General features: G+C 45.9%; 1 protein-coding gene across 6 annotated transcripts in view; it reads left to right on the top strand.

Annotated features, from left to right (window-relative positions):
* The window catches only part of PXDN (peroxidasin), a 98150-nt gene that overhangs the window by 44425 nt on the left and 28969 nt on the right, over positions 1–24756 (top strand). For all 6 annotated transcript variants that reach the window (XM_053588128.1, XM_053588126.1, XM_053588130.1 and 3 more), the window contains 5 exons: positions 162–233; positions 599–670; positions 2958–3127; positions 3282–3399; positions 5638–5807. In XM_053588128.1, the coding sequence (XP_053444103.1) occupies positions 162–233; positions 599–670; positions 2958–3127; positions 3282–3399; positions 5638–5807 (602 nt within the window). The remainder of the gene's footprint in view (positions 1–161; positions 234–598; positions 671–2957; positions 3128–3281; positions 3400–5637; positions 5808–24756) is intronic.

Raw genomic sequence — 24756 nt, 5'->3', positions numbered from 1 at the left:
TTCTTGACTATATCATTTGTTTTCTACACGATGTAGGAAATCTAGATTTAGCTGTTGATGTATAAATTGAAATGACTTGAAAAAAATTTTTGAGCAGGAGATCTAGAGAAGAGAAATAAATTGTTTATCTATGTATTTTTTTCTTTTTTAAACTCCTATAGATACCTGCACTTTAATCAGATAGAAACTTTGGACCCAGAATCATTTCATCATTTGCCCAAGCTTGAAAGGCTGTAAGTTGCATTTTCTTCCTTAATTTTCCATTTCAGGCCCATGGAGCCCACCCCTCCCCGCCCCAGTCACTGGCTTTGGCAGAGTTAAGGTCAACGTCTGCTAACTGCCTGAAATTGGTGCAGAATCTGCCTTCTCAGCTCACGAGCAGGGCTTAAGGATTTTATCTTTATTTGGGAATGGGGATAAAATAGAGGGAAAATCAAGTTTTTTACTAGACAATAAACACTGTTCTCAAATTCACTTGTATTAGTGAAATTGCTGAGCTTTTTTTTTATTTTAAGAGGGTGATACATTTGACTGGTTATATTCTTCTGTACACGTTTAAGAAGTATTTAAAAAACTTATATTAATGTCTGTTTTACAGGTTTTTGCACAACAACCGGATTACACATTTAGTTCCAGGGACATTTAATCACTTGGAATCTATGAAAAGGCTGTGAGTATAAAACCATTGTTGTGCAAACATCCAGCAGGTTCCCAGCTGTTACCCTTTTACAAGGCCTTGTTTATGTCTGTGTTTTCTGCTCACCCCGTCCTATTACTGAGCGTCCTGAAGGTTTATAACGTGGACAACGTGGCCAGGAGTTGGAAGGCCAGCTGGGAGGCCGAAGCTCAGGCAGTGGTGGAGTAAAGCCTCTGAGAAGACAATATGTCCGATGTTCTCAAAACTCATTTTAAACTCTTCATACCAACAACCTGTTTTAGGGTGTGTTTTGCTGTTGAAAGTGACATCAGCCTAGAGAGGGCCCCTTCCGCCTTATGCCCCTCTCTCTGGCACCCCGACTGCAACACCTTATGTCGTGAAGTCCACCTTTTCCAAGGCCCCAAAGACAAGTGTCTTCTCGCTGAGTCCCCCGAGGGAGCAGAGGTGTCAGTGCTGGTGGCAGGCACGTGGTGGTCTGTGCTTCTGTCCTGGACATGAAGGCTGTTATTGTCACTTAGCTGTTGCCCGTGGTTGGCTGAACTAGACCTAAGAAAGAGACCAGAAACATCCAGAATCAGGCCTGACAGAGGGGCCTTCGCATCTCTGGTCCAGTGGGGTGGGCGCGGGCCTCACAGCTACTTGGGGTTCCCATCTTCAGGGTGTTTATGTCCTCAGCCTGACTGAAGACCCTGTGCCAGGTGGGATGGGAAAGACCACCTGGGCAGATGAGAGAGAGCAGAGAGAAGTTGCCCATACAGATGATCCAGAGAGTCACTGTGAGTTCGGAGCAGGCGGAGGGGTGACTGCCCCCCACATCTGGCAAACTCCCCACTTTGCATGTGACCGAAGGACCTCAAACAGCAGGTCCCAAGACCTGGTGCTGGGTCTGCTAGCATCCCAGCTGCAGCGCCTTTCTGGAGCGATCTCTGACCCACCCCAGGGTTCCTGGCGACCCTCTTCCTGTGTCAGAGCAGGCAGGGTAGGGGCTCCTACGTGTCCCTCAGTTTCCCACCTTGCCTAGATGGGCTGACCAGATGTCGCAGGCCTCACCATGCCCATCCCAACTCACTTGTATTATCCCATGATCTTTGGTGGCCTTCTGCAGGGGACTGTGAGGTCTGGTGCCCCACAGGTTCTGGGTGCCCTGGGCAAGTCACAGACTCCACCCACTTTGCAGCCACCTCATCTAAGAACTGGGTGCAGCAGAGGGGTCCTGTTTGCATCCAGATTCTTCCTGTGCTCTCCAGGGAGAGGGTCGGTCATGGGGCCAGTTTCCTGCTCTTTTCTCCTCCAGGCTAACATCCCCCTCTTGTCATCCCCCACCTGAGGCCATCCCTGGGCCCATGTGGTGTGAACTTAGCCAGAGTCTCCCCGTTGCCCCAAAGCTGTGTGGTCTTCAGGCTCCAACAATGTGCAGATCCAGTGTGGTCACTCTGGGCCATGACCACGAGTCTGCAGGGAGCACCTGCTCTGCCTAGAGCCCTCTTTCCCTGTACGAGCACATCTCAGTGTCTTCCTGGTCCAGCCTGTGTCCCTGGTGTCAAGCCCAGGACACTGTCCCTTGACACTGTACTGGGCTCAGACGTCACCCAGCCTGAGGCACGGCTCCCAGCCACCTTCCCTGGGCAGTTCCAGGCTGGGGGAGGTAATGGGGCGCTAAAATGCCCAGATTTGTCCAGAGCAGCAGCGGCGGGTTCCCAGCTGTGGTCTTTCCTGAGCTATTGCTCTCTACAAATAGCTCCCACCTGTCTCTTTATGGAATGTTCCTGACTTATTCAGTGGGTTGGAATGCAACACATGTAGCAGGGTCTGCTCCTTCACGGACCCTGATTTGAGCATGGGGCATGCGTGCCTCTTCATGGGGAGACAAATCAATTAGCCCTTCTTGTTTGAAGGCCACAGAGAGGCTGTTCTGGGTAACCACGATTAAGCGGCAGGTGCCTGTCATCTGAGTAAGGGTCATTAGGGTTTGACTTGGAGCCACTGTTAGTCTGGCCACTATATAAGCTCAGTCCACCTGCAAGGACTTCCTGGGGCTCCTCAGCTGTTCTCTGGTCAGTCCCAGTCCAGTCCTTAGCCAGTGGCACTAGTGGCCCTTCCAGTGGTGCTGGCCTCTTCCTCTCTCCTCCTGCAGCCCAGCATTGCACCCAAGATTCAGCCTGACCCAGCCTGATGCCACGTAGTGGCAGGCCCTATGCAATGCATTGATCAAGCCCTGGAGGCCCTGTCTGGATGGTCGGGCAGACGGATGGCAAGCCCTCATCCCTTGGCCCTCATTTCTTCCTCTTCCTCCCCACAGGCGGCTGGATTCAAACGCGCTTCACTGTGACTGTGAAATCCTGTGGTTGGCGGACTTGCTGAAGACCTACGCGCAATCTGGGAACGCGCAGGCGGCTGCCACCTGCGAGTACCCCAGGCGCATCCAGGGCCGCTCTGTGGCGACCGTCACTCCAGAAGAGCTGGACTGTGGTGCGCGAGCCCGGTCCTCACGGGGCCCCACAGGCGCGGGTTGGGGGTGCTCCAGCCCGGCCGTCGGTTTGCCCCTGAACATGCAGGACTTGGGGTCCCCACTTACCTTCCTTAGTACTTTTAGACTGAGGTTCTGTTTCCTTATTGGGCACAGAAAGGCCCCGGATTACATCTGAGCCCCAGGATGCAGACGTCACCTCGGGGAACACAGTGTACTTCACCTGCAGAGCCGAAGGCAACCCCAAACCTGAGATCATCTGGCTGCGAAACAAGTAGGTGGCTGGGCTGTGCCCTGACACCCCCACCTGGGGACACAGGGGAAGTGGGTGAAGCCACCTCTTCTTCACTCACATGGCACCTGGAACAAGGGAACTCCTGAGCTCCCTCTGGCTGTTTCTCTTGACTGTGACGCTGTCCTCTGGGCTTTGCGACTGTGGTGTGTGTAGGTCTGGGCGTTGGTCATGCCCTGCCCTGCCAGGTTCGGCCGCCTCCCCACCTGCCCACTTCCATGTGGCTGAAGATGACTAGCTCTTGCCTGAAGTGTCCAGCTTCAGTCTTTGTTGTGACCAGGTTTATAGGGGGGCCCTACCCTCTACTGGGGACAGTGTCCTCAGGAGACCCGAGGGAGGTCTCAGTAGGGCTCCCAGGGTTAGGGCTGAGGGTCATCTTTTTCGAGCTTATCCTTTGAAGGGACCCCTTGAGGTGAAACCACATCCTGGCGGCTGCTCCAGTGTTTCTGCGTGGGGTACCGATGTGCACATGGAGGGTGGAGACTGGCACGGTGGGTCGTGCCCTGGCTCTTCCGCATTGCGTTCTGTTAGGGTGTGGCCTTGAAGATCCCGCAGGTCTGGCCATGGACAAGGGCCGGCTGGGCAGCAGGTGTGGCTGTGTCCTTGGGCAGACTGGCCTCAGGACACGGTGTCAGGTACAGAATCATAGGTTCACTAGGTAAAACGAAGGAAGACACAAGTCATAGCTGTAAGGTCACCTTCAGTGTGGGCCCAGTGCCCTGGGGAAATGGAGGACACTTTCCTCTCCAGAAGGTCCCTGGCCTCAGAGGTCTTGAGTGGAGAGGTCCCAGAGGTCCTGATTTAAAATGCAGACTCAAACCTCAGAAGGATTCTGGAACATGGTGAAGTGCAGGTTTAAAAGGGAAGTATGGATTTGGCTCTAATCTGTCACACTACATCGTATAAATCAAAATTTGTGAAAAGTTAAATCTCACTGCCAAATCCGAGAATCGGTGGTCTATACCCCTTTGGTCTGGGCTGGTAAGGCACCTGCAGGGGCTGGGCCTCAGGCGGGCAGGCACATTCTGTAGGGCCAGCTGACCATCGTTTTCATTTGCTGACTCTGTGCATGGATTGGTGCCAGGCAGAAGATGTGCTGGGGTGGAGTAGTGGGAGCATCCTTGCAGGTGTGAGTTACGGAAAAAGGCCAGTGGTGTTCATTCTGCGTAAATGCCCAGGTATCTAGGGTCCACCGGTTTCTGGGAAACTGAGATTGAGCTGCACTCAGCACTGAAGGTTCAGATATGAACCAGGGGTGTTGTCTGCCTGATTCCCAGATGCCCAACACCTGGCTCTGCTGTCCTCACGTTTGCCATGTCCTGTGATCTCAGTGATGCCAGAGCCCACCTATCTCCTATCTGTGTGCCTCTGAGTTACAGGTGGCAGAGGGAGGTTGTGGGAGAGGTCAGGGATGTTGGGGGCCAAGTCCTACGAAGGGTAGAGACCAGGCTCTGCTGTCCCAGAGCTTCTGGGCTCCCGTACTTCCCAGAAGAGAAGCCACCAATAGCCTGTAGGCATCCCCTGTATTTTTACTTAGATTTATTTATTTTTAGACAATGTCACTCTGTTGCCCTGGGTAGAGTGCTATGGTGTCATAGCTTTAAACTACTGGGCTGAAGCAATCCTTCTTCCTCAGTCTCCCGAGTAGCTGGGACTATAGGCATCCACCAGAATGCCTTGCTAGTTTTTCTGTTTTAGCAGAGATGGGGTCTTGCTCTTCCTTAGGCTGGTCTCCAACTTCTGAGCTCCAGTGATTCTCCTGCCTCAGCCTCCCAGAGTGCTAGGGTTACAGATCTGAACCACTGTGCCTGGCTTGGGCATCACTTTTAAAAGACTGATTTGTCCAATGTTTAGTAACGTAAAGATACATTTCCAACCTTTTGGTTTCATTTACCAGAAACAAAGCAAAACATTTCCTTTGAAATTTTCTCACTATGTTCATTTCTTCCCCTTTGGAATTAGGATCACTTTAAAACACTTAGGTAGATCGAATGTGTGACTAATAAAAGCAGATATGTGAATGAGTGGGAGAGTGTGTGGGCACCTGTCAGAAACACCTGCAAAGTCAGGGGCTGCTGACAGATCCCCCCGGGGAAGGGGCTGCCCCTGTGCTCAGGTGTGCACAGGGAGGGAGCCTCTTTCGAGGACAGATCCTCTTGGGATAGGCAGAGTGTTGCCTCTGGCTTTAAATTTGGGAGTGAGTCAGTTCTGTCTTTATAGCAATGAGCTGAGCATGAAGACGGATTCCCGCCTCAACTTGCTGGATGACGGGACCCTGATGATCCAGAACACCCAGGAGACCGACCAGGGCATTTACCAGTGCATGGCAAAAAACGTGGCTGGAGAGGTGAAGACTCAGGAGGTGACCCTCAGGTACTTTGGTTCTCCAGGTATGTGAAGAACTCAGGAGATTTCCTTCCAGAGCTGGCACTGCTGTTGGTTCTCCCCTTCCTTGCACCCAAATGTGGTAAAACAGGGCCCAGGAAGTCTGATGCATAGGGCCACAGGGATGCCTTGCAGTTAGCCCTCATCGGGGGACACTGTTGAGGACACTGATGCGGTGGGTGCTGTCCACAGGGAGAATGGGACCTGCAGGACTTGCTCTGTCCAGCCCTCCACTCAGGCCCCATATAGCTACAGCCAGCCACTGCCCTTTGGTGATAGTCTCTATTTTGCCAAGGGCTTTGTTTATTGAAAAGAAGCCATAAATGTGGATTTTTATATAAAACTTATTTAGATATTGGCACCCAACTTAAAAAAATTAGAGACTGTCCCAGCCACGTCTAGCACAGCTGTGATCTCTGATCCAGGTTGCAAATGTCCCTCTCTCTGGTCAGTCCTGTTGCTGCTATGCTGGGCCTGCCTGTGTATAGGTCAGCAGGAGCCATGGCCAGCCCACAGGATGTTTCAGGGACCGTTTCCCTGGTGTTCCGTGTTTCAGGCCAATGTGATTATAAAACCTGTTGTTCTCTCCCTGCCTAATGTGTAGTGAGAATAAGGTGGAGTCAGTCAGGCTAGGGCTGAGATGACACAGCTGGCCTGGCCAATTCAGCTATCATCTAAAAGTGTGTATCTTGAGTAGTTTAGTTAATCTCCTATTGATTTAGGAGATTAACTTTGAATTAGAAATGTTTGGGTCATGGGTCATGTCGCTTATTTAAGATAAGGATTAGTAAGATAAAACCTAACATGGTTTTTGCTTTAAACTTTTATGTATAAAACTGTGGTTTTGGAAATAGAAGGACAGAATAGTCTTAGGCTACTTTCACTGCTCTCCAGAATAGCTGGCCTCTGGAAGATAGTTTGGACCCATCCCCGTGGCGTCATGTTGGCTGACAGTTACAGGCTACCAGACCCTGTTTGTTCTGTGGCAGCAGTGTAAGTGGTCTTGAGTTTCTTTTGGGTTCCGAACTGCTTAAAGCTATCTAACTTTTGTATCAGTCTGTGTCTTCAGGTACACAATGAACGTTTGTCAACAAGGGTTCCTAGCTGTTGAATTTCAGTCCAAGGGAAAGCAAAAGGAATGTGTCCCTGCCAAATCAAACGTGTCGGCCAGGCACGCTGAGGATGGCGCTGGCATTTAGGGTCTTTCCAAACTCAGGCTACTGTGAACCTGAGAAAGAAAGACAGTTCCTGTCCTAGGAGGAGGGTGTGCTCTATTTGTAAGGGATAAAACAACCCACAAAACTCAGGGCAAAGTTATGTAAAGCTAAGGAGGGTAACAACAGCTGAACTTACTTTGAGGGCTGCTGTGGTAGGTCGCTCCTTCCTGGGCGGGAATATCTGGTAGCTGTTTATGGCCCGAGAGCGCCAAGTTTAACTCCATCTGAATTCTTCTGTCTTCTCAAGAGCAGCCTTATTTGTACACAGTGTGAGCATGTTGTATAGGTCCCTGACTGGCAAGGTGAGGAGGTGCCATATCGTGACGAGCCGTTCTGTGGGAGCCCAGCAGCCCAGGCCACACCTGGCCTGTTACTGTTTTCCTAAGGTCTATGAATTAAGAGCACCTTTTTACATTTCGATGATTGGAACTCTGAAGAATGACTCATAAGTTGCAACTATGTGGAATTGCAATTTCAGTGTCTGTACGTTGCTACTGGAGCATACAGACTGGGACCACACAGCTCCCGGCGTGTTGTCTGTGGTGCTGCTGTGCGAGTTTGGACCCATCCCCGTCTTGTAGCTGCAAAGACCACACAGCCTTCAAAGCCTGAAATGTGTATCTACCTTCACAGAAAACTCGCCAGCCCTTGTCTCAGACCATGGTCACGATCTTATAATAGGAATAGTGACTTTTAAGTAACCTCAGGCCACAAAGGGGTGCATTACACATGTCTCTATCTTTAAGCTGCTGTTAGGGGCACGTTTTTGAGTCATCCTGGTGGATTAAATTTTCACTAACTGTTCGATCAATGCTTTTGCTTTCATTTGTTTCGATAGAGAATGACTTTCTCCTGATCAGTATCTTGCCAGCGGCATCTTTTTCCGTCTCGCTCTGAGCCTATGTCCATGTTTTTTGGACGTTATAAACAATTTAGAGCTGGATTTTTACAAAAACTCAGACTTTTGGCATTTTCTTCATGTTGAGTCCACTTACATTTATTGTAGTTAGCACTGTTCATAGATGGCACCTGTTATTGTGAACTATTTGTCCAACATTTTGTGTTTCTTGCCTCATTTTGAAGTGATGACTTTAAATCTTTCACTGTTCACTCTTTTGGAAATTATACATTCTGGAGATTATCCTAGAAGATTTAAATATGTTCTTAAACTACCAAAGTCTAAAGTAGTTATAAGCGCTCACTCCCATACACATGGGCAGTTTCCCCTGTGATTTTAAGTTCTGGTTTTTATCCCACGACATTCCTGCTGTGTCCTCCCAGTGTCCCCCCGTCTTAGCTGCATCCATGTGGCACAATCCCTGCCGGGAGTCAGGGGTCCCTGTTCCCTGAACCCAGTTGTCCTGGTTTGATTACTCCGCTGAGCTAGAAAGTTCAACTGAGGCACAGAGGTAATTGAAAGTAAAAGTGAGTGGAAACAGATAATAAAACTGTAGGCTCGGCACCCGTAGCTCAACGGTTCGGGCTCTGGCCACATGCACTGGGGCTGGTAGGTTTGATACCGGCCCTGGCCGGCTAAACAACAGTGACAGCTACAATAAAAAAAATAGCCAGGCGTTGTGGCAGGCACCTGTACTCCCAGCTACTTGGAAGGCTGAGGCAAGAGAATCGCTTAAGCCCATGAGTTTGAGGTTACTGTGAGCTGTGATGCCACAGGACTCTACTGAGGGCAACATAGTGAGATTCTGTCTCAAAAAAAAAAAAAAGAAAGAAAGAAAAAATACTGGAGCAGCATGAGCGCAGAGTAACCTGCACAAGTCTCAGAGTAACAAAGACATTTTAAGAAAAGGAGAAAGCTTAGAGCACTTCCAAAGACTGTTGGTCGGAATTGGGTCCCTGTCATGAGGGACAGGTGGAGGCTCAAAGGTGAGGTGAGAGGTGGAGGCTCAAAGGCCTCTTCCTCTGTTGGTAGTTGGCAGCAACTTTCTGCCCCTGTGGGCGTATTGTCCTTCCTGCCCCTGCGGGTGTATTGCCCTTTCCTGTTGGTCATCAACCATTGCCTTTGGTCCCTGGTTGCCTAGGTTACCTTGCATCCACATTCTCATGGCCCTTCAGACTTTGCAGTTTGTAGGCCAGGGCTCCTTCCCCCCCACCCCCCCCCAGAAGCCCCTTTTTTACTGTCCCTTCTCAGTCCCTTTGGTCTGTTCATTTGAGCCCCTCTGTCAAGGATAGGTCATGGGGCTGCAGACCCCTGTGAGGATAACTTTTGGTCAAGAACGTTTAAGTGAGATTCCTCTCCCTTCCCGCTGGTACTCTCTTATTGAGGGCAGAGCACTTTGGGGACCCTGCTGCCTAGGAGTTTTCTCTTGGACCCCCTTCTTGGGCCTGTCCTGGTCTTTCATCCTGTGTCTCCCCTAAAGCTCCTTAAAGCCAAATTTGAATTACAAAGTTCTACCCCAGGGCTGACTCTGGCTTTGGCAGTCCTCTTACCCTGCCTCCAGCTGTAGTTCCACTTGGTCTTTCTAATAGAAATGCCAGTTAAGCTGGAAAGGCCCAGCTGCCCCAGGGGTGCTGTGTGCCAGGGGGAGTCTCTAGGCCAAGAGTAGGGTATAAACCTGTAGGTTTCTTGTGTTAGAGCCGCGGTTCTCAACCTTCCTAATAGTGCGAACCTTTAATATAGTCCAAAGGGGTCGTGACCCACCGATTGAGAACTGCTGTGTTAGAGGAAAGATTGGGGGGAAGACAGAATAGGGATTAAGAAGACACAGAAGGGAGAATCACCTGGCATCACCCAGAAGGGAGTACACGGCCCGAGGGCCAGTGGGCAGTGAATTTAGTGGGGAAGGGTGACTGCGCTGAAGTCACAGGGTGTGGTGTCCAGTGAGGCCTTTTCCTTCATGTTTCAGACCAACCTTTGTTCCAGGTGTTTTCAATCTTTACTTGGGAATCTCTAGAGCAGGCGTCCTCAAACTTTTTAAATAGGGGCCCAGTTCACTGTCCCTCAGACCATTGGAGGGCCAGACTATAGTTTAAAAAAAAAAACAAAACTATGAGCAAATTCCTATGCACACCGTACATATCTTATTTTGAAGTAAAAAACCAAAACGGGAACAAATACAATCATACCGCCTCCTGTGGCCTGCGGGCCCGCAGTTTGAGGACCCCTGCTCTAGAGGCTTAAAGGAACAAATTCTGAAAGACAAAGGATCTGGGCAATGTAAGGAGAAAGAATTCACATTTCTTTTTGGTCTACTGGGTTCCTCAATGGTTTGTGAAAACAGATCCACAGGGCTGGGGTGGGGCTGCAAAAGAAAGCAAGCGGGAGAGAGCGGGAGAGAGCTTTTAGTCCTTATTGAAAAGCTGAGTTAATTTTTTTTTAACCATAAAGACCATTCTTATATTCCCTTCTCTAAAAACGTCCATTTAAAATGAGCTCAGTAGACTTGGGGATTGTGGGCTGAGTATAGAGGTCTCTTCTGGATCTGCTTCCTATAGATTCTGTTGGAGCTCACTGGGGTCCTGGGGGGAGGAATTGAAAGGGGGTGGTCTCAGAACCTGGGGTCTCAATGGAGAGAAATCTCTAGGGTCTGAATTCAGTTCTGCATGAATCTATTAGGCAGCAAAAAACTCAGGGTGTGAGATTAAAGTGGGATACAAGTGTTCCCAGTGAACAGGTCAGCCACCTGTCCCCATCAGCCAATGTACAATGACGGGGAGGGGACAGGTCCACCCAACTTTATCAGGGGAAGGCCGGGATTCTGGAGAACAGCGAGAGTAGATTCTCCAAGACTGTTCTGCTCTTCCATTTCCAAATTACAGTTTTATATGTAAGGGTTGTGATCTTTGCTGTGAATCATTATTTTAAATCACAACTCACTGACTACCTATTACAACATTTCCAATTCAAAAGTTAATTCCTGAACTGTTCAACATGGGCATCTCTAGGGTGGGAGCTAAATTTACAAAACAGTAAGAATGGGAGAGCAGAGGTGAAGACCAGCTGTGTCACTCCCCCCCAGACCGCCAGACTCCATCTCCTTTTCACCACGTGTGGTTTTACGAGGGGCTTACCAAGGGGTGACTAAGAACCATGTGGATTCTAAACCGCCCCTCTCAGACTCACTAGATGTTGCCTGTTGGTGAAGTGTAAGTTAGTTTGTATTGTCTCAGAATGGTCAGTAAGCAATGATCTTTCTGAAAGTACCTGTCCTGGAATCCATACCTGGAAAGGTGAACATGGGTTTGGCCTGAGAAGGTGGGACTACTGGAAGGGGGTTCTTACAGAGTAGAGGTGGGTTTAAAGATTGTTTAGCTAAGAATGGGGTAAAAGGTTGAGGCTTTGTCTAAAAGATCAGGAGTCAGTGAAAAGGAATGCTGAAGATAAAGGTTCGGTCAGAGACCAAGTACTGGACAGACTCAGTGGTTTACTGTGTATACCGAGGACCCTCAGGCGTTTCCTGCACGGACTTGGATTTGTTAATGAGTCACAGGACATCTCTAGGAAAGCGAGGGGGCAGGTCTGATGGCCTTTCTCAGGGCTAGCAACTCAGTGTTGGGGATTCCTTTGGCAGAGAGGGGTTTCCGTCAGTCAGCCACTGCAGGGGAGCCTGGAGGTTTTTAGTTCACAAAAACCTCTTGGCTGAGATCTGCTGGAGCAGCATGGATGACCAAACTCTCACTTTGTCGCACATGTTGTTGGGATGATGTCACTACCTGCCCTGGGGCCAGCCAGGGCCTTTGGGGGCTGAGAGGACTGAATATCAAAGGGGCTTGTGGCTGACTAGATGTGTTAGGCTAGATGGGCCTAGAGGTGTACAGGAACTCATCACCCTTTCAACCCTTCTAGGCAATGTAAGTGTAAACCAAATGTCAAAGGCAAGGCTACAAAATTAGTCTGTAAGTGCTGAGCTGCTTCATTCCCCAGTTTAGTTGCCAGCTTGTGGCAAACATAAGCATTGTTAACGTGAGGGATTTAGAGACTGTTGGAGTATCGTGATATTTTAGTCTCTTTATTAACTTATCCTAACATGGCTGATACATTTGTTTTCTTCTTTTGCATAAACCCCATAACTGAGAATAATTATACTCAGGAAGCTCTAAGTCTATGGGGGAGCAGGACGTTTTTATGATTGGGAGGGACCCATGTACCATGTGGCCCAAAAGGCAAAGTCTCTGCTTTAATATTTATTTAGACTTGTGTGCCCGTCTTTGATCTGGAGGGCTTAAACTGATTCCATCTCTTCCAGCCTTTACAATTTCTCACTCCCTTCTTTTGCAATAGTCCCTGGGCCTAGAGGGAGGACTTTGAATAGCAAGGCATGGCCGGGTGGCATTCAATAGTTTCTGAAACCTGACTCTAGAAAACAAAGCAAGAGAAAAGTCACAAAAAAATTATCTCAGTCCCATGTAATTTCTGTTCCATTGAGATTAAGTTAGCACTAATCGGGAACATGAAGTTTTCTAATTAAAGTCCTAGAAGTTTGTTTTAAATCTGATGGTATATCATCTTCAAGGCTATAAGAAATCTGTATTCAAGAGAATTTGTCCTTTCCATGGCTTTTCTTGGAGGACAAACGGACCTAGCCAGTTTACCAAAAAAAAAAAACCCACTTAGAGACAAATAAAAATAATTGCCTGTGGAAGACAAGTCTTAGGATAGCTGTGGTTAAAAAGACAACTGGCAGACGTTTTTGTAGCCTATAGTTTAACATAACTATAATTACTACTGATGTACAATATTGGAACATATATTAACAACATGTATATACAAACACAATCCAAGGAAAATTAAACACCATTTCATATATGAAAATATTTTAACACCAGATAAGCCTAATGTGTCTGACTTTCAGTGGTCCTAATACTTAAAAAGCTAATTTGATGTCTAAAAGACCAAATTTAGAATTTAGATTGTGGAATGTTTGTCAAATAACAAAGGTTTAAAATATTTATTCAAACAGAATCACAAGTCAAAAGATTCTAAAGGCAATGCAGGAAGTTACATGGGTATACAGCTTAACCCTTTTAAGATTTAGTTTTCCAGTTACTAAAAAGGAAAGAAAATTTTACATCTGTAGTACAATTTTATTTATTTCTTTACTTATTAAATCCTATACACATAGATCATGAATATATTTATGCATATGTGGGGTACAATGTGTTGTTTTTTTATACAATTTGGAGTGCTTACATCAAACTAATTGACATAGCTTTCACCTCATTTACTTGATTATTGTGTTAAGACATTTATGTTCTATATTTGATAGATTTGACTTGTACCCTTGCAATATGCTCCGTAGGTGCGGTCCCACTCTTCACCCTCCATCAAACCTCCCTCCTCCTTCCTTCCCACTCCATTTCTCTCCTTCATCCTGAGCTATAGTTGTGTTCTGTCTTTCATAAGAAAGTGTGAGTAAATATAAGTAGGTTTCATAGAAGTATTGACTACATTGGATACTTTTTCCTCCATTCTTGAGATACTTTACTCAGGAGAATATGTTCCAGCTCCATCCATGTAAACATAAAAGAGGTAAAGTCTCCATATTTTTTAAGGCTGCATAGTACTCCATGGTATACATACACCACAATTTATAATTTATTAATCCATTCATGGGTTGATGGGCACTTGGGCTTCTTCCATGACTTGGCTATTATAAATTGAGCTGCAATGAATAATCTGGTGCAAATATCTTTTTTGCAAAGTGATTTTTGGTCTTTTCGATATACTCCTAGAAGAAGAATTGCAGGATCCAGTATAATTTTGAAGTAAAAGAAACTAGGTCAAAACTGAATATCTTTTTACCAAATTCCATAAATAATAGCCAACTGGATTACATGCAGATTTCTTTATAAAACAGGATCAGTTTACTATAAAGTTAACTATTTACTTAGCCAGACTGATAATCAGATTTCTAAGAGCAAAAATCTTACTTTTTGATAGAGGAGACTCAGTTTCCTAAATAATCATAAGACCTACCCTGTTTCCCCGAAAATAAGACAGTGTCTTATTTTAAGGTGTGCTACCAAAGATGCGCTAGGTCTTATTTTCAGGAGACGTCGTATCTTTCCTGTAAGTAGGTCTTATTTTCAGAGGATGTCTTATTTTCGGGGAAACAGGGTAGTACAGAAAGCGGAAGCATTATAGAAGTCGAAAGGTGAGCAAAACTCTTCTGAGGACATATGAAAACCTTGCTTAAGGAGAAAACCAAATTTTGTTGCATTAGCATATTAATGATAAGCCTATTTTAATAAAATGTTATAAATAAATCCACCTAATTTTAATCAATTTTACCTTAAGTTCATTGTGTAAATCTTTTATAACCTTTTAACTTTTATATCCTTTTAGTTTTTAATCATTTATTTTAAAACAGTTCTTAAAAACCCATAAGTTAGACAAAATTGCCTTTTTTAAACAAAACTGTTAATAGGTGCAAAGACAGAAAACACGACTGGAGGATTTAATTCCTTATAGAATAGTCTGGGGGCAAAGCTGGAGCAGGGAAGAGGGGTTGTGTGGGCCAGACTGTGCTTTGGAGTGACTGGCCCGGGCACTGAGAACCTGTCTCTAGGCCTCGCCATGGCCACCTACCTAGACCTCAGAATTGAGACGCTCAAAACTAAGATCGTAAGCTCACAGTCAAGTGCTGCAAAATTTAGAAATAGTACAGAAGTGGCAGTTTTATGACCTTTACACATCTGAAGTTTAATAAATTTTATTTATCCAAAAGTCACATGAACAAAAAGGCATTTGAGTTCTTTTCCTGATAAAATATTTGATGTAAGTGCCTTTTTAAAGCTAATTAGATTCTTTTGCATATTTTGGTAGTGAACTATTATACACATAAATCGTGTGCACACAGACATACAGATAAGCAGAGTTGATATTTGCCAGCTTTTAAACACATTTACCTAGGTTTTAATTATTTTAAGTTATTTTTCTGTTAACCATTTTTATATCTTGTAAATCAGGTAAATAACACAGACTAGGGTTCAAAATAGTTTTGGCTACTACATTTAATGTATAAATCCTACTTAGCAAGAAAAACAAACCTAAGTCGGGTGGCGCCTGTGGCTCAAGGAGTAGGGCGCCGGTCCCATATGCCGGAGGTGGCGGGTTCAAACCCAGCCCCGGCCAAAAATCACAAAAAAAAAAGAAAAACAAACCTAAGTAGTTTAATAAGACTTGTTTTAAACAATGTTACATTTCCACATTTTGTAAATATAAATGTTTTTAGAATATCTCCTGTTTAAAAATATTTGGATATTCTCAAAACACCACATTCCAAACAATCTATTGATGTTGTAGGGATCAAAATGTCTCTGGCTCTCTACAGTTTAGCCAAACTACAAGGAGAAAAGGCCACTGTTCCCCTCAAGGTTTGCTGAATGAAAATCCACTAACATGAGGCAGATGGATTAATACCCTGTTTCCCCGAAAATAAGGCAGTGTCTTATTTATTTATTTATTTTTTTATAGAGACAGAGTCTCACTTTATGGCCCTCAGTAGAGTGCCGTGGCGTCACACAGCTCACAGCAACCTCCAACTCCTGGGCTTATGCGATTCTCTTGCCTCAGCCTCCCAAGTAGCTGGGACTACAGGTGCCCGCCACAATGCCCAGCTATTTTTTGGTTGCAGTTCAGCCGGGGCTGGGTTTGAACCCGCCACCTTTGATATATGGGGCTGGCGCCTTAACCAACTGAGCCACAGGCGCCGCCCGACAGTGTCTAATTTTAAGGTGTGCTCCCAAAGATGCGCTAGGTCTTATTTTCAGGGGACGTCTTATCTTTCCTGTAAGTAGGTCTTATTTTCGGAGGATGTCTTATTTTCGGGGAAACAGGGTAGGAGGAAAAATTACAAACTTACATGTGGATGCTTTCTGAATGAACACTCCAAGATACCAGAGACATTGTCCATTTTTGTCCTCGGGGTCAACAAAGTGTGGGCGGCAGTGTAGAAATGAGCTCAGCTGAGGCTGGCAGGCAGGGTGGGTGGGTGGCCTCAAGGCCTTTCCGCCACACTCTGTTTGGCCTCTGAGTGTGCCTGCTGCCTTCTAGGAATGGGCAGGACTCTTAGTGGAAGGGGGATTTATAGGGAAACAAAGTGGGGCACATCATTACTTTATGGCCAGTTTTGACAGAGAATATTTTTTGGTTTTATAGCTAGCTTTCAGCAAAAGATTTCTGCTTCTTCCCTGAGGCTAGAATCGCCACGGAAAGCAGATTCCCTCTTCCCCCAGGCAGACCATAAAAGCTAGAACGAGAGGGCGGCGCCTGTGGCTCAAGGAGTAGGGAGCCAACTCCATCTACTGGGCGGGGGTGGTGGGTTCAAGCCCCGCCTGGCCCCAGCCAAAACTGAAAACAAAACAAAACAAAAAACAAACAAACAAAAAAACAAAACAAAAAACTAGAACAAGAAGCAGAAAGTGAAGGCAAGGTCAGAAGACTTCTGCTTCTGAAGCCTTCGTTTCAAGGTAGTTTCTGGGTCCTATCATCATATCGCTTGACGTTAGGTCGAAAAAAACCCTTCAATCCTTAGTGCCTGGAACAATGAGAAAGTTGTAGCGTCTCCTTTATTATGTGAGGATGAAGAGTAAGTGGTTCTTAAAACCTGGGTGTAAACTTGAGCGCATGTGGCATTTCTAAAGAGTAATACTTTTGAGATTCTTTTGGATTTTAGCAGTCATTTTCTCTTAATTTACTATAAAAAAATTAACAGGTTAGGAATTTTTTTCTAGGCAAAAATTTTGTTAAAGAAACATAATATATACATAACCAGCTAGCAAAATCAAAAGTAAAAGAGACCAAGGGAAAGCTCAAACTTCCTACTTGAGCTCTTACAACTAGAGCTCCTAGGTTGGCTCTGAATCTGACAATTCTGTTCATGTCAGATGTAAGTGAGGTAGAAACGTGTTATTTGAACCTTTCCAGACGCTGAAATCAGCGGAAAGAATGGTCTCTGCAGCTAAGATCAAAAGACCACAACTGTAATATTTTCATAAACATTCGATTGTAAGTTTGTTTTAATGTTCTCCTTACTTGATGTTTCATTTAATTTCCTGATGCTTCCAGGCATGTAGGCTTTCCTACCTCATGGAGCGTTCAGCTGAGGTTACTGGCCACCTGTTCATACACACCAGCAAGGGGGTAGGGAGATGCTATGGAAAGGTGAGCTCAGAGGCAAAACAAGCAAACCTGTGAGGTCTACTTCAAATTATCATTTAAAAAAAATCAAATAGTCCCGTGTGCCACATGAAGCATAATCGGAGGAATACACACGTAAATGTCAAGCATACTGTTCTCCAAAGAAAATAAGTACATAAAAATCTTAAACATGTAAGCATTTTTGTCAACTCAGAAAATTTGTCATTTGACCAATATTAAATTTACCTTATTGAATCAGGCAAACACAGATCCTTTTGGTTTTGGCTGGGTTTACAGTTTTGGGTTTTTTTTCCCCCCTTCATCCCCATTTATTTATTGTCAGCATGGACTTATAAATTCCTTTTTTAAAAAATTTATTGTTGGGGATTCATTGAGGGTACAAGAAACCAGGTTACACTGATTGCATTTGTTAGGTAAAGTCCCTCTTACAATCGTGTCTTCCCCCCAAAAGGTGTGGCACATACCAAGACCCCCACCCCACTCCCTCAGGTTTACAGTTTTATAAGCTTTGTGCCAAAACCCTAGTGCTTTAAGAAGATGAATGTCCAGCACAACCCAGGCAAACATACATGCCAATCAATTCAAAACATTCTTACTCTTACTTTACTGTACCCTTTTAAATAACCCACTTTATTTGGCAAAGATTACCGAATCCATGTGAACCAGGAAAGCGTGTGGGTTTAAATTTGTGAGCACCCTTATTTCCAAGCCAATCCAGAAGTAGGTAGGCGCAAACATATGTGGATACAAAAACATATCTGAATATGCACACTCACTCACAGACAGGTTCCAATGGATTTTTACCTTAACATTCTGGTCACGAGATGTTCATTCACTAGTTTGTAAGAGACAGCATGATTCCAATTTCTCATAATACTGGGACTTGTTCATGTGGCAAAGCTTTAGTTGTCCTGGTAGGGAACTTCATTATGCCTGTGGAGCAAGGTTTTGGGGAAAGCAGTTCCCTTGGCTATTTGGTTTTAAACTTTTTAACACCTCCCCCACTTTTGCTTCAGTTTAAAATTAATCCTTTTTTAAAAAATGTCTATACTTTAGCTAGAATTGGCTACAAGATCTCCAGATAGTCTTTCAATTTCAGATATAAACAAAGAGTTTTATCACAAAAAGAAAAATCTAGCAAAAAATTAAAGAAATGGAGAGCTTGAGAGACCTTCTAACTCTATAGTGGCAGGTTGACCTCTGAATTTTCCTTGAAACAATTTGCCCTTTAGTAAAAACTTGTAACGGACTAGCCACAACCAGCTGGTGTCCTAGAAAACCCCTTGAATCTTTCCATTTAACACAAGTTAAATGGAAATGGAGGTCCCAAAAACCAACTGGGGTGCTTGAACGGACCATTTTCCTTTTATCATTTTAGAGACTCTTTCCATTTTTAATCCAATTCAGATTAATTTGGGGAAGAGGCAATAGAGAGGACCCTTTAGAATGTGCCTCCGAATCAAAATTAGGATTCTCAGGAAAAGAACCAGCTCAGAATAAACCAAGGACTGACAACCAAAAACAGGTCCGGAGCTCAGGATACTCACCAGTTCTGCTGGAGGAGAAGCTTGGGAGTTGGACCCGAAAAGGGCTATGCTGAGTTCTGGCTGCTCCGTCAGGGGTCCTGAGTCTTCTCCAGGCCCCAAGGTTGGCTGCCAGTCTTATAAATGGAAAAAAAGCCATACTCTGTAAAATAATTTAAAGGGTTTATTCTGAGCCAGATTTGAGGACCAGGACCTGGAGCCTCACCCAAGAAGCTTTGAGCAAGTTGGACTCACGGCGGTGGGGTGAACATTTGGTTTTATACTTTTCAGGGAGACAGGAATTACAGGTGAGATCATAACTCCATCTGTGAAACACATGCACTGGTTGGCTTAAAAACGTGGGAGAACTCAAAGCAGGGGGCCACGGTCATAGGTGGGTTAAAAGATTGTTTAGCTGACAGTTGGCTGAAAGAGTTAGGCTCTTTCTAAAAGACCAGGAGTCAGTGGAAAGGTAGTGCTTGAGATAAAGGATCTGTTAATTGGCTAGAGTAGTGGCTCATGCCTGTAATGCTAGCACTCTGAAGGCCAAGGCAGGTGGATTGCATGAGCTCAGGAGTTCAGGTCCAGAGCACTCTGAAGGCCAAGGCAGGTGGATTGTGTGAGCTCAGGAATTCAGGTCCAGAGCACTCTGAAGGCCAAGGCAGGTGGACTGCGTGAGCTCAGGAGTTCAGGTCCAGAGCACTCTGGAGGCCAAGGTAGGTGGATTGCTTGAGCTCAAGAGTTCAGGTCCAGAGCACTCTGGAGGCCAAGGTGGGTAGATTGCTTGAGCTCAGGCGTTCAGGTTCAGAGCACTCTGAAGGCCAAGGCAGGTGGATTGCGTGAGCTCAGGAGTTCAGGTCCAGAGCACTCTGAAGGCCAAGGCAGGTGGATTGCGTGAGCTCAGGAGTTCAGGTCCAGAGCACTCTGGAGGCCAAGGCAGGTGGATTGCGTGAGCTCAGGAGTTCAGGTCCAGAGCACTCTGGAGGCCAAGGCAGGTGGATTGCTTGAGCTCAGGAGTTCAGGTCCAGACTGAGCAAGAGTGAAACACTGTTCTCTACTGGCAGGCACCTCTAGTCCCAGCTACTCAGGAGGCTGAGGCAAGAGGATTGCTCAAGCCGGAGAGTTTGAGGTTGCTGTGAGCTCTGATGCCACGACACTTCACTCAGCATGACAGTGAGACTGTCTCAAAAAATAAAGGGTCTATTAATCAGACAAATACCAGACAGACCCAAATGGTTTGCTGTCTGTGTTAAGGACCTGCAGGTGTGTCCTGCACAGCCTTGGGCCTGTTAATAAGTCACAGAGGATGTCTCTAAGAAGGGGAGGGGCTCTGATCGCCTTTCTCATGACTGGCAACTCAGGGATCCCCTTGCCCAAGAGCGTGTCTAGTCTGTCACTGGGTGGGAGGACTTTTAAGATTTTTAGTTCACAGCATATTAAAGTTCACAGTTCTGAAGATTCTGTGGAGCAAATTGGAGCGAGTCTGGCTTAGGTGGAAGCAGAATCTGAAAAGTGTGGGTTTTTTTTTTTTTTTTTGAGGTCAGAGAGATGACTCTAGGACAGGATTTGTAGAAGTTCAGCTGTGGTGATGAAAAGCAGTAGGAATTAAAAGGATTTCTTTATAGGTTGGCGAGGGCCTGGGAGACTTTGAGTCAAATTTAGTCTCTAGGCTATAAGTGTTGTGGTCTCTTTGAGTGGTGGTTAGGTGAGTTGGGGGGCAGTTGAGGAAATTGAGGAGAAAGATGAGGGAACTAAATAAACATTTACTAATTTCATCCCTTGAAATAGGCCCTTGGAACTTTGCAGGCCCATCTCCTTTGCTATAGTCCCTAGGCCTAGAGAGGTGAATAAGAGCTGGTTAGCCAGGATTCAGCAGTTTTTAATCCTGGAGGTATCAATCAGATGAACTTGGCTATTCACTCAGTATTTATCATGGCTGGAAAACAAAGCAAGAGAATCAGCAATGCTTTAAATAAAATCATAAAAGAATATTTTAGGTCTCCCCATGACATTATTATTATTTTTTTGTATTATTATTTTTTTTTTGCAATTTTTTGGCCGGGGCTGGGTTTGAACCCGTCACCTCCAGCATATGGGTCCAGCGCCCTACTCCTTTGAGCCACAGGCGCCACCCTTTATTTTATTTTATTTTTTGAGACACAGTCTCACTTTGTGGCCCTTGGTAGAGTGCTATGGTGTCATACCTCACAGCGACCTCAAACTCTTAGGCTCAAGAGATCCTCTTAACCTAAGCCTCCTGAGTAGCTGGGACTACAGGCTCCCACCACAACGCCTGGCTATTTTTAGAGACAGGGTCTCGCTTTACCTCAAGCTGATCTTGAACTCATGAGCTCAGGCTATCTTCCCACCTCCCAGAGAGTGCTGGGATTATAGGCATGAGCCACTATGCCTGGCCTCCCATGACATTTTTAAATGGAAGCAGATCTTGAACCACAGCTGATTATAAACTGTGTTTAAGATAAAAACTCACAGTAAAATAGTCTGTTGGATGGTAAAGATCTTATAGTGGTCATGATTATAGTTAGAAAGGACATTTTGTTGTCTTGTACACATTAGCATATAATTATTGATAATATATATCAAGGCCTGTTACAACTTTAGGTAGTTCAGTCTTTGGAGCAGAAATGTATACTATAGTTTAAGGAAAGTTAAGCATTTTATATTTGACAATTTTTTTGTACTAATAAACTAATAGTAAGTTTTTCTTGGAATTTTGGTTATTAAAAGTTAATTTGAGGTTAGAAGGACTGCATTTAGAATTTTAAATTCTAAATGTTTAAATTTAAACATTCATTTCAATAGGAGCACAGGTTATAAAGAAGTAGCTAAATATTTAAGGGCTCACTTTTTAAAGCCAATGAGAGCTTTCACATGTTTTGGTGCTGAGACATTCCATATGCATGATGTGGTCACGCAAACAGACAAGCAGAAGATACTTTTAGGGGAAGCAAGGCAGAAGGTTTCTAGCTTGAAAGCTCCCAGCATATTAAGGAAAGGAAAAAGTTGTAGCTTTCTCTGGAAGTCAGAAAGGAAGCCGTAAGGTCTTTTCTTTTTCTTTTTTTTTTTTTTTTTTGTGGTTTTTGGCCGGGGCTGGGTTTGAACCCGCCACCTCCAGCATATGGGACCGGCGCCCTACTCCTTGAGCCACAGGCACCGCCCCGTAAGGTCTTTTCTAATTTGGGGTGTGTGGGAGGTGGTAATTGGAAAGTGATTAAAGGATGAGGAAAGAAAAGGGTGAACTGGGAGCTCTGGAATACACAGGGGCAGGAGGGGTGTATTTTACCTTTTACTCCAATGATGGAGATAAAGGGAAACAGGTCTCCAAAACTTAGGAAGATCAGAGGACGTGGCTCCAGTATCTCATTAGAATCAATTTGCTTACCTGTGTCAGAGATGGAGTCACCTAAGATCATCCTGGTGTGATGAAGTTGAGCCCGTTTTGAAGTCAGACATGTGGGTCAGATGGAAGCTGTTCCCATGATCCAGGGTATGGAGGATGCTGTTTGGGGGCTATCCATTCTAGAAGGCACATGTCGTCTCCTAAGGAGAATGCATTCTCACTTCTGGTGTCTTTCTCCTTGCAGACAGGACATGGTTCCTGGGTCCCTATGAGGGATACTTCCTGGGACCCAGAGTCCTGGTGGAGGTAGGGCTCCAGGGCGGGTCCTGTGGGAGTGTGTGGTCACCTTGCCTGGCCTTTTGAGGAACACTCTGGAGAAGCTTTACAGTGACAGCCACTATTAAAAACGCCTTTTCTGCTCTTGGGGTTGGTGTTCCGTTTTCTTTTTCTCTGTCCTCTCTCAGTTATTCAAAGACTGTGAAGGCCAGGTCTAAACCCTTGGCTTGTGGGGCCTAGGCCCTTTTAAGTTTCAGAGTTTATGCTGAATATTGGGGCTGACTGGGAGATGAAGAGCATTTGCTAAGATGGTTTTTCCATCCCTGATTTAATACTTAATGAACTAAAGTGTCAGAAAGGCTTTAGACAGGAAAAAGAGCTGGTCTTGATCCTTGCTGGAGTGATTTATGCATTTTGACCCCTGAATCTCCCAGAGGGGAAGCTGGAATGTGGATGAGTACAGAGTGAGGCAGGTTAGCGTGGTAGAGACAGAGGGAATAGGGGACCCGAGAGGGAAGCATCTAGAAAATGAAGGCAGCGAGAGAGAGGAAGTAAGGTGAATCAGGTGGAGTGAAGGTCCGAGCCTACGAGGTCAAGGCCGGAAAGCAGAGACTGTTAGAACCTCACCAGCCAGCAGTGAAGAGTTAAGTAGCCGGGTAGTACTGTGGTGAGGACGTCCAGTCTCCAGCCAAAATTTTGATCATTTAATTAAACATTTGGGATGGGGGCCAATGAGTCCCAAAGTTCCTAGCAAATGTCGTCCATGATGGCAGCTAAAAGAAAAATGGACATTTTAGGGATCATATGTGGAAACAGAAGAAATCTGAGCAGGGGTCCCCGACTCTGAGTCAGACTTCCCCGAAATCTGAGTCAGACTAGTTAGTGAAGATCTGGCCAGAAAGTCGGGCACATAGAATTCTGACTTAGATGGTAGTTTTGTGATCTTCCCTGTTGCCAGGCGTCCCTGGGTCTTAAAGACAGTGGGGTGAGCGCCATACGCCCCTGAGAGAGAGTGGTTAGGAAGCGCCCCTCCCTGCCACCCCCAGGTGTTACTGGATAAAGGGGGTCCAGCTGCTTGTCACTGTCCAGCTAACATGCAGAGACAGGGATCAGGGCCAGATTTTCCCACAGTGAGGGGTAACCCACATCTGTTTTGGATGGCCATGGCTGCTATTTGGTCTTGCAGTTTTATTAGGCTTCAAGATTCTTCCTCTAGGCTTTATGGTAAGTCTTTGGAGAATGGGTGGAAAATATGTAGACAGGACTCCAGCCTCCAAGGCCCGTCCCGCTCACTGTAGCTTCCCAGGGCGGTGAGGAGTAGGATGAAGATGGAGGCCTCTTTTGGGCTTGATGTTTTTACAGGATGGGCAGGGGCTGATCATGAGGGGCCGTGTTTGTCAGGAGACAGTCAAGAGTGTCGGTGCTGGTCCAGTTGGGGGTGGGTGAAAATGGATTTTGTTTCCATAAATAAAAAAACGGGCCTTCTGTGTCAGGTAATAGCTAAGGCAGAATGAAAAGAGGTGGAGAAAATTGTAAATTCTGGGACATTGTCCCAGTTCATTATTTCAGGCTGAAAGGGAGCTGGCAAGTGGGGAGAGAGTCCATTGGCCAGTGGAGGGCAGCCGAGAGAGTGAACCCAGGAGAGGGGTTTTTGAGAGTTTGGCCTAGGGCAAGAAGCGGGGAACATTATGAAGTTAGGGAGGTCCTGGGAAAAGCATGGGTTGTAAATACAATCCATTAGCAGGAGGTGACAGAGAGACCTGCCAGGATTAAACAGTATTGGGAGGAAGATGCTGGTGGTTACTGAGGTTTGTGGGTGACGGGCCCAGGGCCAGTGTGGCTCATACAAAGGGGTGCTGGGGTGAGAAATCTCACCGGGGGCCTTGCGGGCTCAGAGACCGGAGTTGGTGTGTAAGGTAGTGAGTGGATGTTCTCTGAAAAGGTTTGGAACAGTTTAATTGCTCCTGTGGCTACAGTGGTGGGCTAATTCCCAAGTAGGACCTCGGCTGTATCAGGGAAGGAGGCTCCCTTCTCTTTGTGGTAGGCTAAGTGGCCAGATGTGACCTAGAGCCCCCATGTATGTGTCAGAGGAGGGACAGGCAGATCCAGCCCTGGTGAGATCACAGTGACAAGGACTGGTTGAGTAGATACTGAGGTGTAACGGCAGGGAAATGTGAAGGGATTGCAGTGGTGTTAGGGTGAGGAGGAAGGCAAGTCCTGCGTGAGAACTCAGTGAGGTCTCCCTGGGGTGCAGTTCCCAAAGAGATGTGAGGAAGTCCTCCCTCCATTCAGAGGAAGGTGTGGGTGTAGACAAGATCAGATCATATCACTGTCCTGGAGAAGACAGGAGGTCTGTGAGATGGTTCACGACTCTGACTCACTGCTCAGGGCTCCGAGGGCTTATGGGAGTCATTTTTTTCCTCCTTTGATTCAGGACAAGCGAATGCAGGTTGTGGA

This window comes from Nycticebus coucang, chromosome 4, assembly GCF_027406575.1.
Source record: "Nycticebus coucang isolate mNycCou1 chromosome 4, mNycCou1.pri, whole genome shotgun sequence".
Taxonomy (NCBI): Eukaryota; Metazoa; Chordata; class Mammalia; order Primates; family Lorisidae; genus Nycticebus; species Nycticebus coucang.
The sequence above is the reverse complement of the archived record's forward strand: the minus strand, read 5'-3'. Positions and strand labels throughout refer to the sequence as shown.